At 49.0% G+C, this 25,964-nt stretch overlaps 1 protein-coding gene across 8 annotated transcripts in view; it reads left to right on the top strand.

Moving 5' to 3' along the window:
- LOC138818219 (dynamin-3) overlaps positions 1 to 25,964 on the top strand; it is a 414,072-nt gene that overhangs the window by 93,381 nt on the left and 294,727 nt on the right. For all 8 annotated transcript variants that reach the window (XR_011369011.1, XM_070009224.1, XM_070009221.1 and 5 more), the window contains exons 5-7: positions 12,381 to 12,479; positions 14,069 to 14,229; positions 22,394 to 22,536. Coding sequence is in view for 7 of the 8 variants with exons in the window: in XM_070009224.1 (XP_069865325.1) it covers positions 12,381 to 12,479; positions 14,069 to 14,229; positions 22,394 to 22,536 (403 nt within the window). In the remaining variant the exon portion in view is untranslated. The remainder of the gene's footprint in view (positions 1 to 12,380; positions 12,480 to 14,068; positions 14,230 to 22,393; positions 22,537 to 25,964) is intronic.

The raw sequence follows: 25,964 nt of genomic DNA, 5'->3' as shown, positions 1-25,964 counted from the left end.
TCCTTGGCCTGCAGCTCCACTTTGCGCATCTGTGCAGCTGTAGGTCTGCTTAGACCCAGGACACGCTGCCACTGCCGGGAATCCAGGCCCACTCCGGAGAACGGATGCTTGCTCCGGCATTGGAATTCCACGATCCATGCAGGAAAATGGTCTTCCATGCATTATTTTAGTTCTTAGACTATTATTTTCCCCCAAGGATTTCCATTTTGCTTTGAGATTTTACTTTAAGTATTTGGTCAACTTTAAGAAAACTTAATACATATTAAATAATTGCATCAGTAATCCCTATCAGTTGATAGTACACGAAAAGATAACATAACACCTTACTCTTTAAGCTGTGTTTCCATTGTGTGAGCGCACACATGCACACTGGAGCTTGAACTCAGGGCCTCCTATTTTTGCATGGCTCTTTAAATCAAGGATGGTCTTCTAGGAAGTGGCGCTGTGGCTCAAGTGGTAGAGTGCTTGCCTTGAGCTGAAGAGCTGAGGGACAGCGCCCAGGCCCAGACTTCAAGACCCCGTGACCGACAAAACAAAAACAAAAACAAAAACAAAAACAAAAAAGGATGGTTTCTACCATTTGAGCCATGCCTCCATTTCTAGCATTTTGTGGTCACTTGGAGTAAGAGTCTGAACTTTTCTGCCTAGCCTGGCCCTGTACCCTGATCTTCTGATCTCAGGCTCCTGAGTAGCTGGGATTGCAGGTGTGAGCCACTAGCACCTGGCCATGTTTGCACTTTTTAGGCATTTATTTTAAGCTTCTCTCTAACCTGTGTGTGACTAATAAAATCAACTAGAATTTGTTTTAATTTCCAGGTAAAGAGAGTATTAAGTGTAGTAGCTAAAGCCCAAAGCTTTGTGCTCTTTGGAAATTTTATTTTATATCATCAGTCCTGCTCAATTGATGCTCCTTTTATTTATTTTTATTTATTTATTTTTTTGAGTCCAGTTGTGGGGCCTGAACTCTGGGCCTGGGCGCGGTCCCTCAGCTCTTCAGCTCAAGGCTAGTGCTCTATCACTTGAGCCACAGTGCCACTTCTGGCTTTTTTTCTTTTTGCTTATGTGGTGCTGAGGAATCGAACCCAGGGCCTTAGGCATGCAAGGCAAGTGCTCTACCACTGAGCCACCTTCCCAGCCCTTGATGCTCCTTTTCAATGGAGCATTTACTGTGTACTAGACTTGAGCATGAAAACATTAACTGTGTGCTCTCAAGAAAGTAAGAGTCATCAATGCATACGGCCTTACAATCTTGTCTGAATAGAACATTGCCTGAAAGTGTGGGGAATATGTCACGTACGTTATACTCCAAAAGCGTGAGAATCACACAGTTCAAATGCATGTTGCTATTTTGTACTATATGATCTTGAAATTATTTTATTTCAATGCAAATTTATTAAGTCCTACATCATAAAATCAGCCCATTTGGAAAGACAGTGTATAAATGGGCTTGCCTTGAAAATAGAGAAAAAAAAACTTATTGCAAGCTTTAGAGAATAACTTGCATCTTATAGAGAACCAGAAGCATTATAATAAACTATTCATCTTAAAATTTAAAGTATTATAATAAACTATTCATCTTCAACTTGTAAAGCGTTTACTATGCTATGCTATTTTAGTTGGAAAAAGAAAATGGCCATAAGTCATGAAATTTACTCTGAAGAAAGAAAATATGTTTAGACCTGGAATGTGTGTGTCTAAGTTGAATTATTTTAAAAATTGGGTCAAAAGAGCAACATGTGAAGGCTGATGAAGTATAATGTAAAGTGAGACTGGAACTTTCTTTCCTTCAGTATCGGAAACCTCAGAGATGGGGATTACTACAATTGATACGTTCCGTTCCTCCTCTTGCCACTGGGGGTCACTGTAAAGACGTTGCTGGAACAAACTTAAACCTTCCTTGAGTTCTTTGTGGTCTGTACTAGAGAATAGCAATAGGAATCTCTAGTGTTCTCAGAAATCATCTTTCTTTTAGCATAGATGTGTTGCTTTACAATTTGAGGTAAGAGTATTTAATTAAAATGATTTTAACATTACAGAGTAATTAGGCTTTTATGCCTTTCATTCACATTTGAATTGAAAACACAATGAACAATTAATTGCCTATCTAATTAAGTTTCACTCAGAATCTGGTTATGACCATGAAGTACTCAACATCTCCATTAATAAAGTAGTTTATGGGAACCTTTTACAAGCCATCCCTCAACTATATAATGGGACTAGATACATACATAGTTAGGTTGTGGGCAGTATTAAAAAATATGGTCATTAAAAATGCCCTCTTCTGCAATTTCTTACTTTTTCTTGCTATCTTTCCTTTTCCCTCCCTCTTGTTTCTCTCTACTTTCTCCCTCTCTCCTCCCTCTTTTTATTCTTTGTTTCTTCCCATCCTTCCTTGCACTCTCCCTCCCTCCTTCCCTTCTTTGTGTCCAACCTCTGTTGGCTGCTTGCTGCATGCCTCGGGTAGAAGCTATGGTCTTACAAGGAGACCAGTGCATGCCCATGAGACAGAGGCTTGGTTGCAGATAGCTGAGAGGATGATCTTTGTGAGTGGAAGCAGGGCTGCTACCGGCTGATGGAGAATTAGGGCTGGGAGTATGTAAGGAGGATGGAGCGGATGGGGTTGCATGGGCATTTGAGGAGAAATACTTGGAGCAGCCGTAGAGATGGGGGAGGAGGAAGGGTGCAGCCATGCGGAGGCCCTGCCTACTTGTGTCCGGCTTTCCGATTGGTGAGTCTCAGGAACACTGGTTAGCAGGGGAGTTGAGGGACAAATAATTGGATTGATTTTGCCGGGAGATTGCACCATAGATGGATGGATTAGGCCAAAGAGCTGTGGCAATCTAGGCCTAGGCCACCACTAGGCTGCTTCGTCTTTAGAGCCTGGCTAACTGGGTATTTCACATTTGTTTGGAATCATACAATGTCTGGTTTTCTGCGACTCGGCTTACTATTCACGTAGAATGTTTGCAAGGTTCACCCTTACGTAACATGAATCACTGCTTCATTCTGTTTTTGTGATTGCCATTCCATGGTGTTAATATGAGGAATTTTGTTTTGGCGATCATCTATAATGTATCCCTGAACATTTGTGTATGAATTTTTGTTTGTTTGTTTGCTGGTCCTGGAGCTTGAACTCTGGGCCTAGGCGCTGTTCCTGAGCTTCTTTTCCTCTACCACTTGAGCCACAACACCATTTCTGGCTTTTTTTGAGTAGTTTATTAGAGTTAAGAGTCTCCCAGATTTTCCGGCCTGGGCTGGCTTCAAACCGTGATCCTCAGCTCTCAGCCTCCTGATAGCTAGGATTACAGGCGAGGGCCACCGGCACCTGGCCGTATTTTGACATTTTAAATGCACAATTTCTGGTAAGGGTGCAAGTGGTTTGTGTTTCGTAAGTCATGTTCCTTATTAAGCTTGACTTAATGAAAGCTTTTGCTGTAGCAGAAATCCCTGCTCAGGGAAGACTGAGGACCAGAGAGCTGGGGTTTGGAGTGAAGGATGGCACCCCCCGAGACAGATCAAGGGTATTAACGAACTATTCACAAGCCACCCGGCCGGGATTAGTAAAGGACAGAAAGCCTCTGGGTGGGGCTCTGCCCTGGACAGTTTGTGCTCAGCTGGCAGGAATCTGGGGTATTTGCTCGGAATCCCAAATAGATGGCAGAGAGCTGGCTGGCTAGGTGTGCGACCTGCAGCCGCCCGGGCACGCGGAGGTCTCTCATCAAATCCAGGGCTTCCCCTGACCTGGCCCGCGCGGGCCCCGGCCTCCTCCTTGTCCGGTTTCTGCTATGGCGTATCTGACGGGAGAAACGCAGGACGATGCCCGTCCAGAGAGAAACACGGCCGCCCACGCCTGCTTTCTTCTCATAAAAAGTTGTGCTTGAAAGGTGACTTTTTTTTCTTCTGGTTTTAGACTCAAAAGCTTCTTCAAGGCAGGCTTTTTGTTTGTTTGAGAATTCAATTTAAAAACTAGTAAACTTCTCAACTATCTGTTTCTGGTTACTTCCATGTATAAACAACTGTACCAAAGGATTTTCCCTAGGCATAGCTCTTAAATCTACTTTATTTCTTTGTTTCGTTGCACCAGTACCTTCCTGCTCCTGTTCTCTTGAAATTTGTGGGGCCCCTGGAGCCCATAGCTTGGACAGGGAGATAGAAATGCTAAGAGTTTGACAAGTATACATTCACAGACCATCACAGCCACAACTGACCAAGTTTCCGTCACCCACAAAGCTGTGTCTGTGTCTTGCCGGTGAGTGTCTACCCTTGTACCCACTGTGGCCCCAGGAAACCATGCAACTGTTTTCTGTCACTATCCATTAAATTCGTCTTTTCTAGAGTTGCAGAGAGAGTGGTACACAGGCCCCGTGTGCCCGCTGCTTTGGTTCAACATATACGTCGAGACTCATTTGTGCTGCTGCTTGTTTTAGTAGTGCATTCTTTTAAGTCAGTGATTTGGATTACATTTTGTTAAACCTTTTGCATGTTGATGGGCCTTTGGGGGTAGTTTCAAGTGTGGAGTTATTACAAATAAAATAGTGATTATGTATATTAGTATAAAAGTTTTCCTTTCTTGCCTCCCCCTCCCTTCTTCCCCTTCTCTCTTCCTCTCTCTCTCCCTCCCTTCCTTAGTTATTATAAGATTATAAGCAGTTGTACAAATGGATTTCATGTCCTTATGGGCTATTTGTATAAGCTCTCTTAAGAAATATTGCAGCGACTCTTTGGTTTAAGCATTTATTTTGTGGAGCTGTGGATTGAACCCAAAGGCTCACAGTCCTAGGTGAGGGCTAGACCACTGAGATGGGCCCTCAGATCACTTTGCCTCTTTTGAGCTGAGTTTCTGTCATTTGGGGATTAAGTGATGAGTTTACCAAATATACTCTGGGGAAAAATTTCCATTATATGTTGCTAATATTTTCTCTCAGTCACTAGCTTATTTTCTCATATGCATTAACTATATCTTTTGAAGAACTAATTTTAATTTTTCTATCCAAACTTACCAGTTTTTCTCACATAGTGAGTGTTAGCACCAGATTGCTAAGCCATGCCCCTGTTCTGTTTTCCACTGATTATTTTAAGATGGGTTCTCGCTTTGTGCCTTGGTGTGTCCCTGGCCTTGGCCCACCGGCTTTCATGTTTCCTCTTGTTTCTGGAATCACGTGAAGCGGCGTTTCCACCCAGGCGGGGCTGGTGTCACAGCCCCCCCAGGTGTGCGTTCACACACGTAGCTTGGGCCTCAAGCCACACTCACCCCAGTTCCAGCCTCCCAAACAGCTGGTATTGCAAGCGTGAGCTACCAGTGTCTGGCTAATTCTTGTTTTCTCTGTTTTACAGAATATTTAACCTAGTATCACAGAAAACATTACTTGGTGATTTTGCAGATGACAACTGTGTTATTCAAAGTAGTGGGAAGTAACTAGAAAATGATATTCATGGAAAATGCACAGGAAAACATAGATGAAATCCTTTCTGTTCATCATTGATTGCTTTCAGAAGTAAAATATTCCATGAACTTTGCCAAGTAGAAATAGGAACATTTTATTTCAAACCTACCTTCCTCCCACCAAAACCCAAAACAAAAAAAATGCATGAACTTAAGGCTAATTTCCTGTCTGTCTTTAATTTTGCAGTACACAGTTTTGCGTTAGACCTATATTGACTTTTCTTATTGCTGTTGTTTTGGTGCATGTTGCATTCCAGATTATTTTTCTGGCATCTGATAATGTGGTTTGTGGTTTGGTTTTATCCTACTTCTTAATCAGATGGAACAACACACTACTTATTATTTAGTTGCACATGTAAATGTAAGAAATGGTAGTGTTCTTATAAGAACGTCACTGTGTGTCCACAACAAACCTAGGTAACTGGCACCTTCTCCGGAGCTATGTTTCAGGTCTTCTAAGAAATAAACATATCTTCCATTGATGGATTGATTTCATAAGCTAGCTTCTCGTTCTGTTTCCCGCCCATATGAAGGCTTAGCATATCTAGACTACAGGGTGGGCACTGGTGGCTCACACCTGTAATCTCTGGCTACTTGGGAGACTGAGCTGGGGAGGACAGTGGTTCAAAGCTAGCTCAGGAAGTGGAGTCACCAGCAAAAAGACTGTCTGGAAGCGTGGCTCACGTAAGCAATCGGAGCAGGAATGCAAAAGTCTTGAGTTCAGGTCGTAGTGCTAGCAGAAAAAAAAGCACGGGAGACTGTGTGGGATAGAGGGAGCTGAAGAAGATGGCGGCACGAATGTGGAAGGGTGGAGGGTGGGCAGAAGCATGGAGAACTGAAAAGCCCCTTGTAAGCACAGTGGATTGCAGGCCAGGTGTTTTTCCTTTTTCATAAATTGTATTTTTTAAAATAGTTTTAAGAGTTCTTTGTGTGTTTTGGGTCCCACATCTGCACCCCCCGCTTCTCCTTATATTTAAGTACTGAGGTTTGAACTCAGGGCCTTGAGCTAGCGAGGGTAGGTGCTCCATTTCTGAGTCATGCCACTAGCCCTATAAATCCACTTTCATACAACACCATGCTTATTCATGAGTACTGTGAGTGTCCTGTAATTTACAAGATAACCTTGATTCTGCCCTCCTATTTCTTGTGGCATTGCTGGCTCATGAGCAGGAACAGATAGTAATAAATGCATTATTGCTATTATTTGGAACAAATAGTTACCTGCTAGCTCAATTAAGAATATACAGAATTAAAATTTTATTCTTTCTCCAGTCTGTTCCTTTCTCTATGTGGATCGGGTTTCGGACTGAGGTCGCTTTTCTTCTCTCTGGAGCGCCGTCTTCTCTTTTAGCATTTCTTGTGTGCAAACCTCAGGGCAAGAAAGCTCCTGCAATTTGTCTTCGTCTGAGAAAGGCAAATTTATGTCTCCTTTGTTTTTGAGGAATAATTTCATGGGATACGCAATTCTAACTTTGTTTCCCCCACCCCGGTCTACTTCTCTGCATTCTGAACATTTTATCACTCTATCTTCTATGCTTACGTGATTTCTGAGAGCTGGGTATATTTCTTATCTTTGTTCATATGTAGGTCCGTCTTAAAAAACATTCCCGTCTAGCCCTTTACAGGATTATTTTTTGTCTTTTCCTTTGTGTTCCTACATTTTGGATATAAAATGTGTAGTTACAGGTTTTTGGTGCATGTATCCGGTTCGGTATTTTCTGAGCTTCCTGGATCGGTGATTTGGTATCTGGCGTTAATTCTAAGTCCTTATTGCATCAAGTATCTGTTCTTGTCACCACTTCCTCTCTCCTGTGTCCATTTTGCCCTTGCACATAGTATGCTTTGAAGAGGTGTCACAGTTCTCTGCATTTCAGTTTTGGAAGAGCCTTTTGAGACATCTTCAGTCTTACTGTTTTCATCTGTGTCCAATCTACCACTGAACTTCGCACAGGTGTTCGGTTCCTGTGGCTTTTTCTTTTTCTTGGCATTTTTTTTCTGATTTCTTTCTTAGCACTTAAGTTGCCCATCTGTTCTTGCAGACTGTATATACTCTTTCATACAGCCTTTAGGATATTAATCAGTTATTTTGAATTCCCGAGTGTTAAGTGTAACATCCTTGCCATATATGAATCTCGTTCTGATGCTTGCTCTGTGTCTTCCAATGGCCATTTCTGCGGTGTACTTTGTAACTTTTTCCCCATAGCCAGGCCTTGGGGACCGTGAACAGGATGCAGTGGTAAACAGGCCTTCCTTAGCGTAGTGGTAAGGTACTGAGGGAGCAGAACTGTTCAATAGTCCCGTGATCAGGTCTCAGTAGTCTAGTGGGCATGTACCTCTGGAATGAGAACAGAGTTAAGTGTTTCTTGGTCTCCACCTCACCCCTTAGGTGAGACCGGATGGCTAGGTCCGGCTCAGTATCTTCCTTCTCTCAGACCTGCTTGATTCTGAACCCACCCCTGCCCTGCCCTCGCCCCCAGCGATGAACATCTGGTTAATAGGTTCTCCTAAGGCCAGTGCTGTCAAAAGCCGAATGCTCTGGTACTTTTTATTTTTTATTTTTATTTATCTATTTATTTTTTAGAACAGCTGTATTTATTGTGACAAGCTGCCATAGAAACAGCAGCAATAACAACAACAACAACAAAACAAAAACCAAGCTGGATGCGGGTGGCTGACACCTGTAATCCTAGCTACTCAGGAGGCTGAGATGTGAGGATCGCGGTTGGAAGCCAGCTGAGGCAGGAAAGACTGTGAGTCTCATTTCCAGCTAACCAGCTCTGGTGCTTTTTAAATTGGCAGCTTTCCCCGCATCTCCCTGTCTCCCTGACATTCACTCTGAGAACCTGCTCGAGGTTCTAGAAGCAAGACTTAGCAAAAATGTGGCTGGCCCCCACGCAGCGAGCTCTAGCTCCTGCCCCTCCCCGAGGTGTGCGTGGCTCCTGGTTGCTGACCAGCGGCGTCTGGAGATCCTTTCCCTACGATTTTCTGGTCTCAGGTTCTCTGCTCCAGCCCTGGGCCCACAGAGCTTTCGCTTGTGGGTTTCTGCTCTGATAAGCTGGGATTATTTATTTGGCCTGGCTGCTTCCCCGAGCTTTTTTTGCTCAAGGCTAAGCTCTTACCACGTGGACCACAGCTCTACTTTCAGCTTTTTTTTTGCTGGTTAATGGGAGGTAAAGAGTCTCATGGACTTTACTGCTGGGGATGGTTTTGAAACAGGATCCTCAGATCTCAGCCTCCTGAGCAGTTAGGATTACAGGTGTGAGCCATCTGACTGTGGTTATTTTTGTTCCCTTTTTTCTCCAAAGCTTCCTGGCAGTGGTTTCCCTGTGATCTCACATCCCTGCCAGATAAGAAGGGCTCTTGGTTTTTCCATTTGTTCAGCTTTCTGTGTGCTGTTAGGATGGAGTAGTAACATCCAAGCTCCCTGCTTGCCAGACTGGAGACCTATTACTCAATTTTAAGTCAGAGTCATTTTTTTCTCCCTTTTCTCAATGAGTTACCGAGCACATAAAATTTGTCTTTCAAAGATAGAATCTTTTGGCAGGCGCTGGTGACTGATGGTTGTGAAGCTAGCTACTTGAGAGGCTGAGGCTGGGGTGATGGCCGTGTGAGAGGCGGCCAGCTCAGCAGGAGAGCTGAGCTGTGAAGGGATGCGCCCGCCACCCGGACACGGCGGACACCGCTCCGGCGGGTCACACCCAGGCACGCACCGCAGCACGACGCTCTCTCAGAAACAGGGCTGAGGGCCTAGCTCATCACGAGAACGGAAGGCCTGCGCAGCGAGCGCGAGGCTCTGAGTTCCAGCCCCAGCACCATCACCCGAAAAGAAAGGAAGGAAAGAGAACCGGTGCAGCCTTCTGAACGCTGGAGGAGCATGGGGTGTGCCGTGCCCTGCGGTGCAGCAGCGTCCTGCCACCCAGGGATGCAGCGGGACGCAGCCTCACAGAGCCATTACCGAGCAGAGAGTCTGCGAACTTCATGTAGCTGACCTTTTTTATAGATATTTTCTGTGCATTCTGATAATCTCTGTTAATTGATGCATTTGTGCCATTGTCAGCAGTATATACTCGATCAGATGTTAAAATACCTGTGTGGGGCTGGGAAGGTGGCTCAGTGGTAGAGCGCTTGCCTTGCATGCCTGAGGCCCTGAGTTCGACTCCTCAGCACCACATAAGCAAAAAGAAAAACGCTGGAAGTGGCTCAAGTGGTAGAGGGCTAGCCTTGAGCTGAAGAGCTGAGGGACAGCGCCCAGGCCCAGAGTTCAGGCCCCACGACTGGACCAAAAAACAAAACAAACAAACAAAAAAATTACCTGTGCGTCTCCTCAAGGTTTTTACTTATTTATTTGTTTATTTATTTATTGGGACTTACTGTATGTATTTTTCCAGTCTCTGCCTCCCAAGTAGCTTGAATAGATACTTTTCGTTGCAGTTGTTGCTGCTGTTTTTGGTACTGGCATTTGAACTCGGGGCCTCAACATTTTTTTTTTTTTTTTTGGTTGGTCGTGGGGTTGAACTCTGGGCCTGGGTGCTGTCCCTCAGCTCTTCAGCTCAAGGCTAGCGCTCTACCGTGGGAACCACGGTGCCACTTCCGGTTTTCTGGTGGTTTATTGGACATAAGAGTCTCACGGACTCTCCTGCCCAGGCTGGCTTTGAACCACGATCCTCAGATCTCAGCCTCCCGAGTAGCTAGGATTACAGGCGTGAGCCACCAGCTCTTGGCTCTCAACATTTTTTCAATATGTATTTTTTATTGTGAAGATGTACAGAGGGGTTACAGTTACATGAGTAAGGTAATGAGTACATTTCCTACTGAGCATCGTGACACCCTCCTTTATTTTTCCCCTACCATTCCATTCCTCCCCTCCCCACTCTCCAACTCTTCCCTCCCCCGCCCCACCCCATCCCTGAGTTGTAAAGTTCGTGTTCAGCACAGTGTCTTGTGCGTCACATTGTTACAGCGGCTCAGCCCGGGTCCTTGTTTCACGCTCTCAATGTTTTTAAAAATTAATTTAACATTTTTTATTCCTATTATTTTTGAAAATAAGTAATTTATTGCAAAAATTTTAATGCCTCCCTAACACATAATAAAGCAATCTAAGTTTAGATTGCTATGTAAAAGCAATTTTCCAAAATACAGACCTACTAATGAAAACAGCCTATTACACAAATATAAAACATGTCCAGAAATGAAGTCAAAGTGGAATACCCCCCAATCCTCCTTACAATTCTACGCTGACTTAACTATGAGACTTTTTTGTACCTCATGACATTCACAATCGTATAGACTTAACATCGTCTACTGTGGGTAAGCCACTGGAAGGGAAGTATGAAACAAACATGAAGACACACACCTCATTCAGAGACTTACTTGTGTTGGGTGTGGGAGTCATTTTCTTAAGATTTTCAAGAAAACACTGAAAAGATTCCTTAGTTTCTTTATATTTTTGCCTTGCTTCTTGTTTGTCTCCTTCCTCTGTCTGGATTTCATAGGCGGTGAAAGTCTGCTCTTCCTACTCAAGTTAATTGGTGCAATGGAAACCAAGGGCCCCAGAAAAGCTAGAAGAAAGGGACAGTAGCAGTCACTTGATCCTTCTGAGGACAGGAGGCTTGCGCACGAAGCAGGCCTGGCGCACAGGCTCAGCCACTCTCCTGGCCTCCTCCGGGGCTCGGGCTGCTCCACCAGCAGCCACGGCTGCCACCAGACATGCCGTCAGGAAGTGGTCCGCGTTGATGATATTTTTAGTTGTACAAAGGAGTTGCCACGTAACAAAACAGTTATGAATACAATACACCTTGCTTTGGTGGACAGATCCTCTATTACTGAGTCATATCTCCAGCCCTTTTAAGTTGGATGCTGCCTCCTGCCTGGGCATGTTCCTGGACTGTGGTCCTCCTTATTATTACTTCACACTGGGATGACAGGCATGCACTACCATGCCCAGGCTCTACTAAGATGGAGCCTTCTAATCATAGGAGGCTAGGGTGATAGGCGTTAGCCATGGTGCTGGGATTCTGAATGTTATTCACAGCTCGCTAAGGTGATAGTATTTAACTTCCCTTTCTCTCCTTTGAAGTTGATAGTTACCTTTTTATCTTCAGTCTTCTACATATATTTTGCTATTGCTTTTCTGTCCTCTCCAGCAGAAGTCTGAATATGTCCATGTTGGTGCCTTGACCAACATTTGGCATTATGTATATTCTATCACATTCTATCACATTCTATAACATTCATGTTGTGTGTGTGTGTGTGTATGTGTGTGTGTGTGTGAAAGAGAAAGAGAGAGAGAGAGAGAGAGAGAGAGAGAGAGAGAGAGAGAGAGAGAGAGAGAGAGAGAGAGGGAGAGAAGCAGCGGCCTCTCTCTGGGACTTGGCATCTGCTCTTTCCAGCTGCCATGGATTACTCTTTGCTCAGCCTGGGCTGAACTCCTAGGATGACAGAAGGAATATCTTGTACTAGAAAACAAAAGAAAATATTTAGGATGGATTAGCATTTTTAAGAATGTTTATGTTCCTGTGGGGGTTAAGGTTGCGTGCATCGGGTGCATGCCGCTCTTCCTCACGCTCTCCTGGATTTTCCCTCTGCCCCTACCCACGAGATACATAGCTCACTTTCCACATAGCGACTAGTAAGTACCAGGGCTGCATTTGTTTGCCCTTTGCCCCTCCTTTTCTGTGTCCTCCCTTACCTTCTGAAGGACAGCTAAACAAGACAAAAAGAAAAGGGAATCAAAAAACAATGAAGAAAAAAACCTCTCTTGTTTCCAGCCCTGGGTGATATTGCAGCTCTTCCTTATCACGTTACGTGGGATTAGAAAGAGAGACATAAGTGCTAAGGAGTAGGAATGTGAGCCTTACCTTGCACGCCGGGACATGCCTGCCTCTAAAATGTGCTCGCGTCTGCAGGCCAGGTAATGGTGGGTCTGTTTGTGCTGCAGGTCTGAGAACCATTGGCGTCATCACCAAGTTGGATCTCATGGATGAGGGGACGGACGCCAGGGACGTGCTGGAGAACAAGCTGCTGCCTCTGCGCCGCGGTAATGTCCTGAGCTCGGCGGCCAGGCCCAGGGCCCGCGCCGGGGTGATGTCCTGAGCTCGGGGGCCAGGCCCAGGGCCCGTGCCGCGGTAATGTCCTGAGCTCGGCGGCCAGGCCCAGGGCCCGCGCCGGGGTGATGTCCTGAGCTCAGCGGCCAGGCCCAGGGCCCGCGCCGGGGTGATGTCCTGAGCTCAGCGGCCAGGCCCAGGGCCCGCGCCGGGGTAATGTCCTGAGCTCGGAGGCCAGGCCCAGGGCCCGCGCCAGGGTGATGTCCTGAGCTCGGAGGCCAGGCCCAGGGCCCACGCCGGGGTAATGTCCTGAGCTCGGAGGCCAGGCCCAGGGCCCGCGCCGGGGTAATGTCCTGAGCTCGGCGGCCAGGCCCAGGGCCCAGGGCGCTTGGCTTGAACGCCTTCCGCTGCTGTACGGGTGGAGATCTTATTAGCTGCACCCCTTACAGAATGACCCAGAAGGAGAACTATTCCTTGCAATAACAAGATCAGGAGGACAAGTAGCGAAAGAGGGTTTCAAGAGGGATCAGAAATGTCTATCAAAGTATGTAACGCTATTCTGCTTCAAGTCTGACGTTTGCTAGCTGCTCTTTGGCACTGCGGGAAAGAGGCAGCTTCTCCTGAAAGGCATGGCATCCTTAAAGGCAAGAGATAGCTCCTGAAATTAAAGGTGGTGATGAGGCAAGTCCGTGGTCTTCAGTGAACGCTGTGGAGGCCTCTCAGTCCCCGGCCTCAGCGCTCTGTCTGCCCCTTGCGGCCCGTTGGAAAGCCTTGAAATCTGCCTGGAATAAGAGAAGGGAGAGTGCCAGGCACCGTGTGTGTGTGTGTGTGTGTGTGTGTGTGTGTGCGTGTGTGTGTAGACCATAAGCGTGCCAGGCACACGTGTGTGTGTGTAGTGATGGGAAGCGTGCCAGGCACACACGTGTGTGCATGTAGGCCGGAAGCCTGCCAGGCACGACACGTGTGCGTGTAGACAGGAAGCGTGCCAGGCACACGTGTGTGTGTGTGTGTAGAGTCGGGAAGCGTGCCAGGCACACGTGTGTGTGTGTGTGTGTGTGTAGAGTCGGGAAGCGTGCCAGGCACCACAGGTGTGTGTGTGTAGAGTCGGGAAGCGTGCCAGGCACACACATGTGTGTGTGTGTGTGTGTAGAGTCGGGAAGTGTGCCAGGCACCACAGGTGTGTGTGTGTGTGTGTAGAGTCGGGAAGCATGCCAGGCACACACACATGTGTGTGTGTGTGTGTGTAGAGTTGGGAAGCATGCAAGGCACACACGTGTGTGTAGTCGGGAAGCGTGCCAGGCACACACGTGTGTGTAGAGACAGGAAGCGTGCCAGGCACCACAGGTGTGTGTGTGTGTGTGTGTGTGTAGAGTCGGGAAGCGTGCCAGGCACACACGTGTGTGTAGAGTCGGGAAGCGTGCCAGGCACCACACGTGTGTGTAGAGTCGGGAAGCGTGCCAGGCACCACACGTGTGTGTAGAGTCGGGAAGCGTGCCAGGCACCACACACGTGTGTGTGTGTGTGTGTGTGTGTGTGGAGTCGGGAAGCGTGCCAGGCACCACAGGTGTGTGTTCTGTTTCAGGTTATGTGGGGGTGGTCAACAGAAGCCAGAAGGACATAGATGGGAAGAAGGACATCAAAGCAGCCATTGTGGCCGAGAGGAAGTTCTTTCTCTCTCACCCGGCGTACAGACACATGGCTGACCGCATGGGAACCCCTCACCTTCAGAAGGTCCTGAACCAGGTGAGCAGCAGGGGCCCGAGGGCACGGGAGCTCCCGGGCTGGATGCTTCTTATTCTAAAGTGACATTCATTTAATGACGGAAATTTCAGTCTGAACATAGATTCTTGGATCTACAGAATAACCGTCTCCATGAATTGACTTCACCTTAATATCACCGACAGACAGTGCTCAGCCCAGAAGCACATACACTTTGGAGCCTACCTTCATTCATGCCGCACAGTTCCCCTAAGGAGCTGAGCGTGTGTAGCTCTGGAAAGTTCATCTCTTAAGACCTGTGGTTTTGAATACCATATTGTACAGATGTTAGATTTGTTTGCTTCTACCAGCTGGGCTGGTGCTCTGCCACTGAAGCCATGCCTCCAGCTTGGCTTTTTGGTAGTTATTTTAGAGATGCAGTCTCATACACTTTTGTTTTTTGCCAAGATCGGCTCCAAACGGTGATTTTCCAGATCCGAAGGTTCTGAGTAACTAGGACGAGAAGCGTGAACTACCAGCACAGCTTCATTCCTGTTTTATTTCATAATTTAAAGCATTCAAAAGTCCTGATTCACTAAGCCCTGATTTCCACCAATCTGAAACACATCTTCCCACGTGTCCTGTTTCTCCAAACTAAGTGGAATTGGCCTCGGTGTACCCCACACCCATTGCTCCGTCCACTAGTGTTACACGCATTTCTTCCCACTCGAGTTATGCATCGTGACAGGTGTGCCACTGCCACTTGGTACAGGCCTCCTTCCCGAGTCTCAGCGACCTTGACTTTATGTGGTGAGCAGCTTTCTTAGCTATATCGTAGCAGGTGCACGTTAGCGCTCATCTGTTGTCATTGTTGGGCAGTGGTGGTGATGGATGCTCTGGTGTTAGTATCTGGTAGGAATCCGGGGAGGCGGCAGGTGGTGACATCATACCTCAGCCGTGTAGGCAAAGCAACTGAGGATGTTTTAGAAAATAAAAACAGTACTGTATTTCATGTCACGTGACTTACCACAGAGTGCTATAAAACTGATGCTTTTAAAATTAAAAGTAAATAAGCATCCAGAGGCTCCAAGGCTGCGCTTGGTCGCATCATTTGGAAATAGGAATGGATTTCAGAGAAGGAATGCTGCTACGGCAAGCAGGAGCCACGCCATCTCCCAGCCTGCTGCGTGCCCATGGCACCTTCATGTCGATGCATCTTGCGAGTGCAAACACAATGAGGGAAGATAAAGTTGGGATCAGTTCAGTTTTGAGTGCTAGAAAAACGGAAGGCGTCTGCCGGCTGAATCATTCCACAGTTAGCCCCGTGAAGGAGAGGTTTCTTTAGGCTTGAGAGGTTTCAGCTCGAGGTCGACTGCTCTTCCTGTTGCTTTGAGCATGTGGCAGCAATTGATTAGGGAAGGAACTCATGGGAGCCAGCAAGCAGACAGAGAGAAGAGGCCAGGGTCTCCGCATCCCCCTCCACGGGCGTGCCCGCAGCGCTGCCCCTCTCCTGTTCAATCTTCCTCATCTCCCATCAGCACCCAAGCTCTGACACAGGGGCCTCTGGGGAACATTTGGGATCTGACCTGTAGGAACGGATATACTGATGCAGGAAGAATCGGCAGGTGCTCCAATCGTATGTCCACAGCAGGGATGAGGAGGAAGTCTGTCTGGGCTGGCATTTTAGATGTTTACCCCGTCTAAAAAGAGGAGAACACTAGGAAGAGGCCTTGGCCCGCATGGAAGACGTGTCAGGGTTGCGGGTCTGACGAGGAGATGGACAACGGGTAGAGGCCGACGAGAGGAGCTGAGGCCATGGTGCCCAGGGAGCCGGGCTGACCTCAGTGTGTCCTTCCCGTTGAGAGCTCTGACAGCCCAAGGGGAGCCACTTGTGCTGGGTCTGCGCCTGCTCACGTGGCAGCACCTCGCGTGGGCCTGTGTGGCATTATTGGTGGCTTCCCAGGCCTGTGCTCTCACAGCTCACACCTGCGTACTCACAGCTCACACCTGTGTGCTCACAGCTCACACCTGTGCTCACACAGCTCACACCTGTGCTCTCACAGCTCACACCTGCGTACTCACAGCTCACACCTGCGTACTCACAGCTCACACCTGTGCACTCACAGCTCACACCTGTGCTCTCACAGCTCACGCCTGTGCACTCACAGCTCACACCTGTGTACTCACAGCTCACACCTGTGCTCACACAGCTCACACCTGTGCTCTCACAGCTCACACCTGTGCTCTCACAGCTCACACCGGTGCTCACAGCTCACACCTGTGCACTCACAGCTCATGCCTGTGCACTCACAGCTCACACCTGTGCTCACAGCTCACACCTGCTCTTTCAAAGCTCACACCTACGCACTCACAGCTCACACCTGCGCACTCACAGCTCACACCTGCGCCCTCACAGCTCACACCTGTGCACTCACAGCTCACACCTGTGTGCTCACAACTCACACCTGCGTACTCACAGCTCACACTTGTGCTCACAGCTCACACCTGCGTACTCACAGCTCACACCTGCATACTCACAGCTCACACCTGTGCTCTCACAGCTCACACCTGTGCTCTCACAGCTCATGCCTGTGCACTCACAGCTCACACCTGTGCTCACAGCTCACACCTGCTCTTTCAAAGCTCACACCTGCGCACTCACAGCTCACACCTGCGCACTCACAGCTCACACCTGTGCACTCACAGCTCACACCTGCACACTCACAGCTCACACCTGTGCACTCACAGCTCACGCCTGTGTGCTCACAGCTCATGCCTGTGCACTCACAGCTCACACCTACGCGCTCACAGCTCACACCTGTGTGCTCACAGCTCACACCTGCGTACTCACAGCTCACACCTGTGCACTCACAACTCACACCTGTGCGCTCACAGCTCACACCTGCGTACTCACAGCTCACGCCTGTGCTCTCACAGCTCACCCCTGTGCTCACAGCTCACCCCTGTGCTCACAGCTCACGCCTGTGCTCACAGCTCACGCCTGTGCTCACAGCTCACACCTGCGTACTCACAGCTCACACCTGTGCTCACAGCTCACACCTGTGTGCTCACAGCTCACACCTGTGCACTCACAGCTCAAACCTGTGTGCTCACAGCTCATACCTGTGTGCTCACAGCTCACACCTGCGTGCCACAGCTCATACCTGTGCACTCACAGCTCACACCTGTGCACTCACAGCTCACACCTGTGCACTCACAGCTCACACCTGTGTTCTCACAGCTCATGCCTGTGCTCACAGCTCACACCTGCTTTCAAAGCTCACACCTGCGCACTCACAGCTCACACCTCTGCACTCACAGCTCACACCTGCGCACTCACAGCTCACGCCTGTGCACTCACAGCTCACACCTGTGCACTCACAGCTCACACCTGTGCTCACAGCTCACACCTGTGCTCACAGCTCACACCTGCGTGCTCACAGCTCACACCTTTGCGCTCACAGCTCACACCTTTGCACTCACAGCTCACACCTGTGCTCACAGCTCACACCTGTGCACTCACAGCTCACACCTGTGCTCTCACAGCTCACACCTGTGCACTTACAGCTCACACCTGTGCTCACAGCTCACACCTGTGCACTCACAGCTCACACCTGTGCTCACAGCTCACACCAGTGCACTCACAGCTCACACCTGTGCACTCACAGATCACACCTGTGTTCTCACAGCTCATGCCTGTGCTCACAGCTCACACCTGCTCTTTCAAAGCTCACACCTGCGCTCTCACAGCTGACACCTGCGCACTCACAGCTCACGCCTATGCTCACAGCTCACACCTGTGCACTCACAGCTCACACCTGTGTGCTCACAGCTCATGCCTGTGCACTCACAGCTCACACCTGTGTGCTCACAGCTCACACCTGTGTGCTCACAGCTCACACCTGTGCTCACAGCTCATACCTGCGCGCTCACAGCTCACACCTGCGCCCTCACAGCTCACACCTGTGCTCTCAAAGCTCACACCTGTGTGCTCATAGCTCACGCCTGTGCTCTCACAGCTCACACCTGTGTGCTCACACCTCACACCTGTGCTCACAACTCACACCTGTGCACTCACAGCTCACACCTGTGCTCACAGCTCACACCTGTGTGCTCACAGCTCACACCTGTGTGCTCTCACAGCTCACGCCTGTGCTCTCACAACTCACACCTGTGCTCTCACAGCTCACACCTGTGCTCACAGCTCACACCTGCGTGCCACAGCTCATACCTGTGCACTCACAGCTCACACCTGTGTGCTCACAGCTCACACCTGTGCACTCACAGCTCAAACCTGTGCACTCACAGCTCACACCTGTGTTCTCACAGCTCATGCCTGTGTTCTCACAGCTCATGCCTGTGCTCACAGCTCACACCTGCTCTTTCAAAGCTCACACCTGCGCACTCACAGCTCACACCTGTGCACTCACAGCTCACACCTGTGTGCTCACAACTCATGCCTGTGCACTCACAGCTCACACCTGTGCTCACAGCTCACACCTGCGCGCTCACAGCTCACACCTGTGCTCACAGCTCACACCTGTGTGCTCACAGCTCACACCTGTGCACTCAGCTCACACCTGTGTACTCACAGCTCACACCGGTGCGCTCACAGCTCACACCTGTGCACTCACAGCTCACACCGGTGTGCTCACAGCTCACACCTGCATACTCACAGCTCACGCCTGTGCTCTCACAGCTCACGCCTTTGCACTCACAGCTCACACCTGTGCTCACAGCTCACACCTGCGCGCTCACAGCTCACACCTGTGCGCTCACAGCTCACACCTTTGCACTCACAGCTCACACCTGTGCTCACAGCTCACACCTGTGTGCTCACAGCTCACACCTGTGTACTCACAGCTCACACCGGTGTGCTCACAGCTCACACCTGCATACTCACAGCTCACGCCTGTGCTCTCACAGCTCACGCCTGTGCTCACAGCTCACACTTGTGCTCACAGCACACGCCTGTGCTCACAGCTCATGCCTGTGCTCACAGCTCACACCTGCATACTCACAGCTCACACCTGTGCTCACAGCTCACACCTGCATACTCACAGCTCACACCTGTGCTCACAGCTCACACCTGTGTGCTCACAGCTCACACCTGTGCACTCACAGCTCACACCTGTGTGCTCACAGCTCACACCTGTGCTCTCACAGCTCACACCTGCGTACTCACAGCTGACGCCTGTGCACTCACAGCTCACCCCTGTGCTCTCACAGCTCACGCCTGTGCTCACAGCTCACCTGTGCACTCACAGCTCACACCTGTGTACTCACAGCTCACAGCTGTGCTCTCAGCTCATGCCTGTGCACTCACAGCTCACACCTGCTCTTTCAAAGCTCACCTGTGCACTCACAGCTCACACCTGCGCACTCACACCTCATGCCTGTGCACTCACCGGTCACACCTGCGCACTCACAGCTCACACCTGTGCACTCACAGCTCACACCTGTGTGCTCACAACTCATGCCTGTGCACTCACAGCTCACACCTGTGCACTCACAGCTCAAACCTGTGTGCTCACAACTCATGCCTGTGCACTCACAGCTCACACCTGTGCTCACAGCTCACACCTGCGCGCTCACAGCTCACACCTGCGCCCTCACAGCTCACACCTTTGCACTCACAGCTCACACCTGTGCTCACAGCTCACAGCTCACACCTGTGCTCTCACAGCTCACACCTGTGCTCTCACAGCTCACACCTGTGCACTTACAGCTCACACCTGTGCACTCACAGCTCACACCTGTGCACTCACAGCTCACACCTGTGCTCTCACAGCTCACACCTGTGCGCTCACAGCTCACACCTGTGTGCTCACAGCTCACACCTGTGCTCTCACAGCTCACACCTGTGCGCTCACAGCTCACACCTGTGCGCTCACAGCTCACACCTGTGCACTCACAGCTCACACCTGTGTTCTTACAGCTCACACCTGTGCGCTCACAGCTCACACCTGTGTGCTCACAGCTCACACCTGTGCACTTACAGCTCACTCCTGTGCACTTACAGCTCACACCTGTGTTCACAGCTCACGCCTGTGCTCTCAAAGCTCACACCTGTGCGCTCACAGCTCAAACCTGTGCTCTCACAGCTCACACCTGTGTGCTCACAGCTCACACCTGTGCTCTCACAGCTCACACCTGTGCGCTCACAGCTCACACCTGTGTGCTCACAGCTCACACCTGTGCTCTCACAGCTCACACCTGTGCACTCACTGCTCACACCTGCGCTCTCAAAGCTCACACCTGTGCGCTCACAGCTCACACCTGTGCACTCACAGCTCACACCTGTGCGCTCACAGCTCACACCTGTGCACTCACAGCTCACACCTGTGTTCTTACAGCTCACACCTGTGCGCTCACAGCTCACACCTGTGTGCTCACAGCTCACACCTGTGCACTTACAGCTCATGCCTGTGCACTTACAGCTCACACCTGTGTTCACAGCTCACGCCTGTGCTCTCAAAGCTCACACCTGTGCGCTCACAGCTCAAACCTGTGCTCTCACAGCTCACACCTGTGTGCTCACAGCTCACACCTGTGCTCTCACAGCTCACACCTGTGCACTTACAGCTCACACCTGTGCTCTCACAGCTCACACCTGCACTCAAAGCTCACACCTGTGTGCTCACAGCTCACACCTGCGCTCTCAAAGCTCACACCTGTGTTCTCACAGCTCACACCTGTGCACTCACAGCTCACACCTGTGCTCTTACAGCTTACGCCTGTGCACTCACAGCTCACACCTGTGTGCTCACAGCTCACGCCTGTGCTCACAGCTCACACCTGTGTGCTCACAGCTCACATCTGTGCTCACAGCTCACACCTGTGCTCACAGCTCACACCTGTGTGCTCACAGCTCATGCCTGCGCTCTCACAGCTCACACCTGTGCACTCACAGCTCACACCTGTGTGCTCACAGCTCACACCTGTGCGCTCACAGCTCACACCTGCGCACTCACAGCTCACGCCTGTGCACTCACAGCTCACACCTGTGTGCTCACAGCTCACACCTGTGCACTCACAGCTCACACCTGTGCACTCACAGCTCACACCTGTGTTCTCACAGCTCACACCTGTGCACTCACAGCTCACACCTGTGTGCTCACAGCTCACACCTGTGCACTCACAGCTCACGCCTGTGCTCACAGCTCACACCTGTGCTCACAGCTCACACCTGTGCACTCACAGCTCACACCTGTGCACTTACAGCTCACACCTGCGTGCTCACAGCTCACCTGTACTCTCACAGCTCACACCTGTGTTCTCACAGCTCACACCTGTGTGCTCACAGCTCATGCCTGTGTTCTCACAGCTCACACCTGTGCACTCACAGCTCACGCCTGTGCCAGGTCAGATATGAAGCCAGAAACCACTGACAATTAAGTCATGATAGATTTAATGAACACACATATTCAGGCTCAAGTATACATGAAGATGGTTTAAAATAGATGAATTCTTATTGCTTTTAAAATACTTTTCTTTTTCCTGTGTTTTTATATTTACATGACCTGCTTTGTTTCTGAATTTATTACTTACCGTAGGTCAAGCATACTATGTTTATTCCTTCTTTTAATTCAGAATTTTCTTCTGTTTTTTGGGTGCTTCTGAGCGTTTGGTCTCAGAGCTGCTTGCTAGGCAGATGTTGTACTGAACATGCCTGCAGCCCCTCCCCGTTTTTGCACTGCTTGGACCTTGCTCTCTTGCCCAGGCATGTGCCTGGACCATCATCTCCCTGCTCCACGCTCCCTGCTGCACTGGGGTGGCGGGCACGCACCATGACGCCCGGCTTCTTCCACGGAGATGAAGTCTCATGGACGTTTTTCCTGGGCTGGGCTGGGCTGCGCCGTGTTCCTCCCGATCTGAGCTGCTCTGTAGCTGGGATTGGAAGTTCTTGCATTTCTACCACACTGAGAGGTACGGCTCCTCGCTGTGAGGCAGAGGAGCTGGTAGGTGAGCGCCGGCATCGTTAGTAACTCAGTCATAGTTTAAGTTTTTTTTAAGGAATAGAGAGAAAACCCCAAAGAATGTCCGGTGCCTGGGGTTCGGAGCCTCTCGTGATGCTTCTGCGCCCCGCCCCCCATGGTGGTCGGCCTGGAACACACGCTTGGTTTCCAGGGCTTGAACGACGCAGCAAGCAGCCGGCATCTTCCCTCAGTCCTGTGTCTGCACTTATGATTTTATTTTGTTTATTTAGCAACTCACCAACCACATTCGAGATACCCTGCCAAACTTCAGGAACAAACTCCAGGGCCAGCTGCTGTCCATCGAGCATGAAGTGGAGGCCTACAGAAACTTCAAGCCAGAAGACCCGACCAGGAAGACCAAAGCGCTGCTGCAGTAGGTCCCTCTCTGTTACCTCCTCCTCCGGCCCTGACCCTCCTCCCTCCCCCCCTCCCAGACCCCTCACGGAGCTTCCTTGTTCTCTTTCCACGTGTGTACACAGAGGTTTATTTTCAAGTCATTGCTTCAGTTGCATTCAACTCGGTCTGTTGGTCATTCTGTTTTCTGGGACTGAATGAAGTAACCGGGTACCATGCCGTCAGGATGGGACCCGGTAGCCCCGAGCCCTTACATTTTCTCAAAGATTGAAGGCAGAGGTTTTTCTGTTATAGGCTCAACCAGTTGCCCATCCCCCCGGGGTCAGCCAGGAGCAGTGATGACTCCACAGGTTCTGTTGCCCTGTCTTAGAAGTGGGTCGACACAGATGGAAGAAGGCCTCGTCTTGCAGCGTTTCTACAGATAACACTTGTCCTGATCTTTTTTATTTCACTTGCTCCATGTGATTGATTTCTGTGTCTTTTGTAGTAGAGTGAGAAGGAAGAAAATTGAGTGGGAATCACGGACAGTGAGGCCACATTTAAATTGCTCTTCCCTTTGTGTTTTGGTTGTGGGGCTTGAACTCAGGGCCCGGGTGCTGTCCCTGAGCTCTTTTGTTCAAGGCTAGCACTCTACCACTTTGAACCACAGCTCCACTTTCAGTTTTTGAGTGGTCTAATTGGAGGTAAGAGTCTCACAGGGACCTTTCTGCCTGGGGCTGGCTTTGAACCATGATCCTCAGATCTCCAGCCTCCTGAATAGCTAGGATTATAGGCATGAGCCACCAGCACCCAGCTGCTCTTTCCTTTTTGCTAATTATTTCAATATGGACCTTTGAAAATACAAACTTAAAAATTTCCAAGCATTTTTCCTGCCTTTATGATCTTCCATCTTATCCTGGGGTTAGTGGATGAATCCCTGTGAAGACTTCGGATAGGATCACAGGGTGGGTAGAGAATTAACGGCCCGTTCTCTTACACCTCTGATCTCTCCCTCAGTCCCCGGCCTAATCTATTTATCCCCATTCTGTAGCCTTCCTTAGGGTTCTGTCAACTGAGGACTTCTCCACTTAAATCCCAGGATACCTAGCTGAGGTTGGCTTGTGAAGATGATGTGTGATGCCTCCTATGGTATACTGGTTTCTCAACAGAGAAACAAAGCATTCATAAGTTGACATTTAAAACACAAAATTTTTTCCCCAATGACCCAACTAACATCTCCAGTGCGTCATCTCTTATTTCCTCATTTGGAAAATGATACCATGGGTAGCACCATGATAGTACTCGGTGTACTTAGGAAAATGGAGGTAGGTAACTTGAGATGATGGTGGGATGGGGTAGGAGTGTAGGGGCGTGTGTGTGTGTGTGTGTGCGTGTGTGTGTATGTGTGTGTGTGTGTGCATGTATGTGTGTGTGTGAGAGAGAGAGAAAATGATGGAAGAGGTGACACTGGTCAAGATGTATCATACACACGATGACCATGGTAAATTGAATGCAGCTACTTGACAATAATAAATAAAAATGAGTACAAGTAATGACACCATGGAAAGATTTTTTAAAAATTAGGTACAACTCTTAGCTCATTTATTCTTTTTTTTCCCTAAAATCCTGACCTTACTATTTTTTTATTGTGAAAATCCCATACAGAGGGGTTACAATTGCATGGGCAAGGTAATGAACACTTTTCTTATCAAGCATTGTCGCCTCCTCCTTTGTTTCCCCTTTCTCTTGTTGTTTATGGTTAAATTCTTACAAAAACAGAGCAAAGAAAGCTACTTGTATTCAGGTCTAGGTCATTATCTTAGTATCTAACTGCAAACATGCTGTGAGCACCAGTAAGGCCTTACGGACCCTTTGTGGCCCTCTGGGCGTAGCATTGCACACTGGTAGGCTGTTGACCAAAGTGCTGATTCAGCTTCTTTCTTTGGCCCTGTTTTTGCAGATACACTTCTTTCCTCTCTCCCACTCCCCTTTTCCCTCCTACCTTACTGGCTTACTGCTTTTTTTCGTGTCTGCTTTTGTCTCTTCCTGTGCTATGCTCAGAGTCTGTTTCTGTGTTGTCCACCAAAGACTGGACAATGAATAAGACACTTTGCTGAGAAGTAGGGAAATAGAGTCACATGAACAATTGTGCTAGATTCTGGTAAATGCTGTTTTGGTATGTTGAAAATGGTAAGAGTTCAGATAAGGAGGCAGTTACATAGGAAGAAAGCTATAAGTTTGCAGAGAAAATGATGCATAGGATCCCGGCCCGTGAGAGGAACTTGCCAGGTATAAGGAGGGAAAGAAGCAGTGTGCATTTGGGCACAGCTTATTGTAGGCTGTGCAGGTAAGAAGAAGGAGCTGCTGAATTTTGTAAAATGTTTATATATCATTATAGCTGCTAAGCCGTATTAAAAAATGCCACTAACATATGCACAGGTACAGCTAAGTCCAAGTATATCCTAGATTTTTCCCCTAAATAATTTGTAATTACTTTTAATTCCTCATCATTTTAATGAAAGACAATGAGAAGATAAAACTCTTACATAGCTTGAATGATTTTCCTGTGAGAGTCTGAATTTGAAAATAATTCCAGATGTCAAAATTAGAGTTTCTAAGCCTAATAATTGCAGATCAAAACAACTGTATGTGTTCATCTCAATGAGGGGGTCTTCAGGTGTCTGATTAAAGCAGACTATATGGTTTAGCAAGCAGAGGTGAGTCAGATGCGTGGTCCTGGCCTTTACGAGAGCAACACTGCCTGCTACGGCTCTGCTGGAAACTGGCAGAGGAAGCCGATGTCACCTTAAGCTGGCCGTGTGAAGGCCCGAGGAGGGATGAGGCGGGTTTCTGGGAAACGCTGACGCTTGGCTGAGTCTTAAAGGCAGATGGAAAGTGGCCGGCAGAGCAGCCAGGGGTGAGGCGGCGGCCTTGAGTGTGAAAGCCTCGGCGCAGCCCGCTGGGGAGAGCAGAGAGCTTCCCGCCGGCTGCCTGGCTGGCCGGGCAGTGCGAGGTGGGGAGGGCACGCAGAATCCTGGGCAGTGGGCTGAGTTTGGCTTTAGTTTCAAACGTGGGAATCCACTGAAGAACAAGGACAGAGCCCAGTGTCAAGGATGTTAGGGGCCAAAGACTGGTGTCGTAGAGCTGGGCCTCACAGGGATGCATGGGAAAGCAGGACCGACATCTAGAGGTAGCTTCAGTGATCCCGGGACCCACATGTAGAGGTAGCATCGGTGATCCCAGGATGGTTTGCCGATGGCCAAACCAAAGCAGGAAAGTAGAAAAGTTGAGTGGATCAAGTTTTTGATGTGTTGAATTCAGGATGGGTGAGAGGAAATGATTGACCAATATAAAATTGGGTCCATGGGTCAGTTGCTCCCAGGAACTAGAACTGAAGTTTCTTGCGTGAGAGACACCAAGGCTGAGGTCCTGGGGAGGAGGTGTGGGGGCCCTCAGTGGGCAGGTGGG

Source organism: Dipodomys merriami, unplaced genomic scaffold (genome assembly GCF_024711535.1).
Source record: "Dipodomys merriami isolate MVZ:Mamm:240054 unplaced genomic scaffold, mDipMer1.0.p SCAF_72, whole genome shotgun sequence".
NCBI lineage: Eukaryota > Metazoa > Chordata > Mammalia > Rodentia > Heteromyidae > Dipodomys > Dipodomys merriami.
This window is presented reverse-complemented; position numbering and strand designations above follow the sequence as displayed.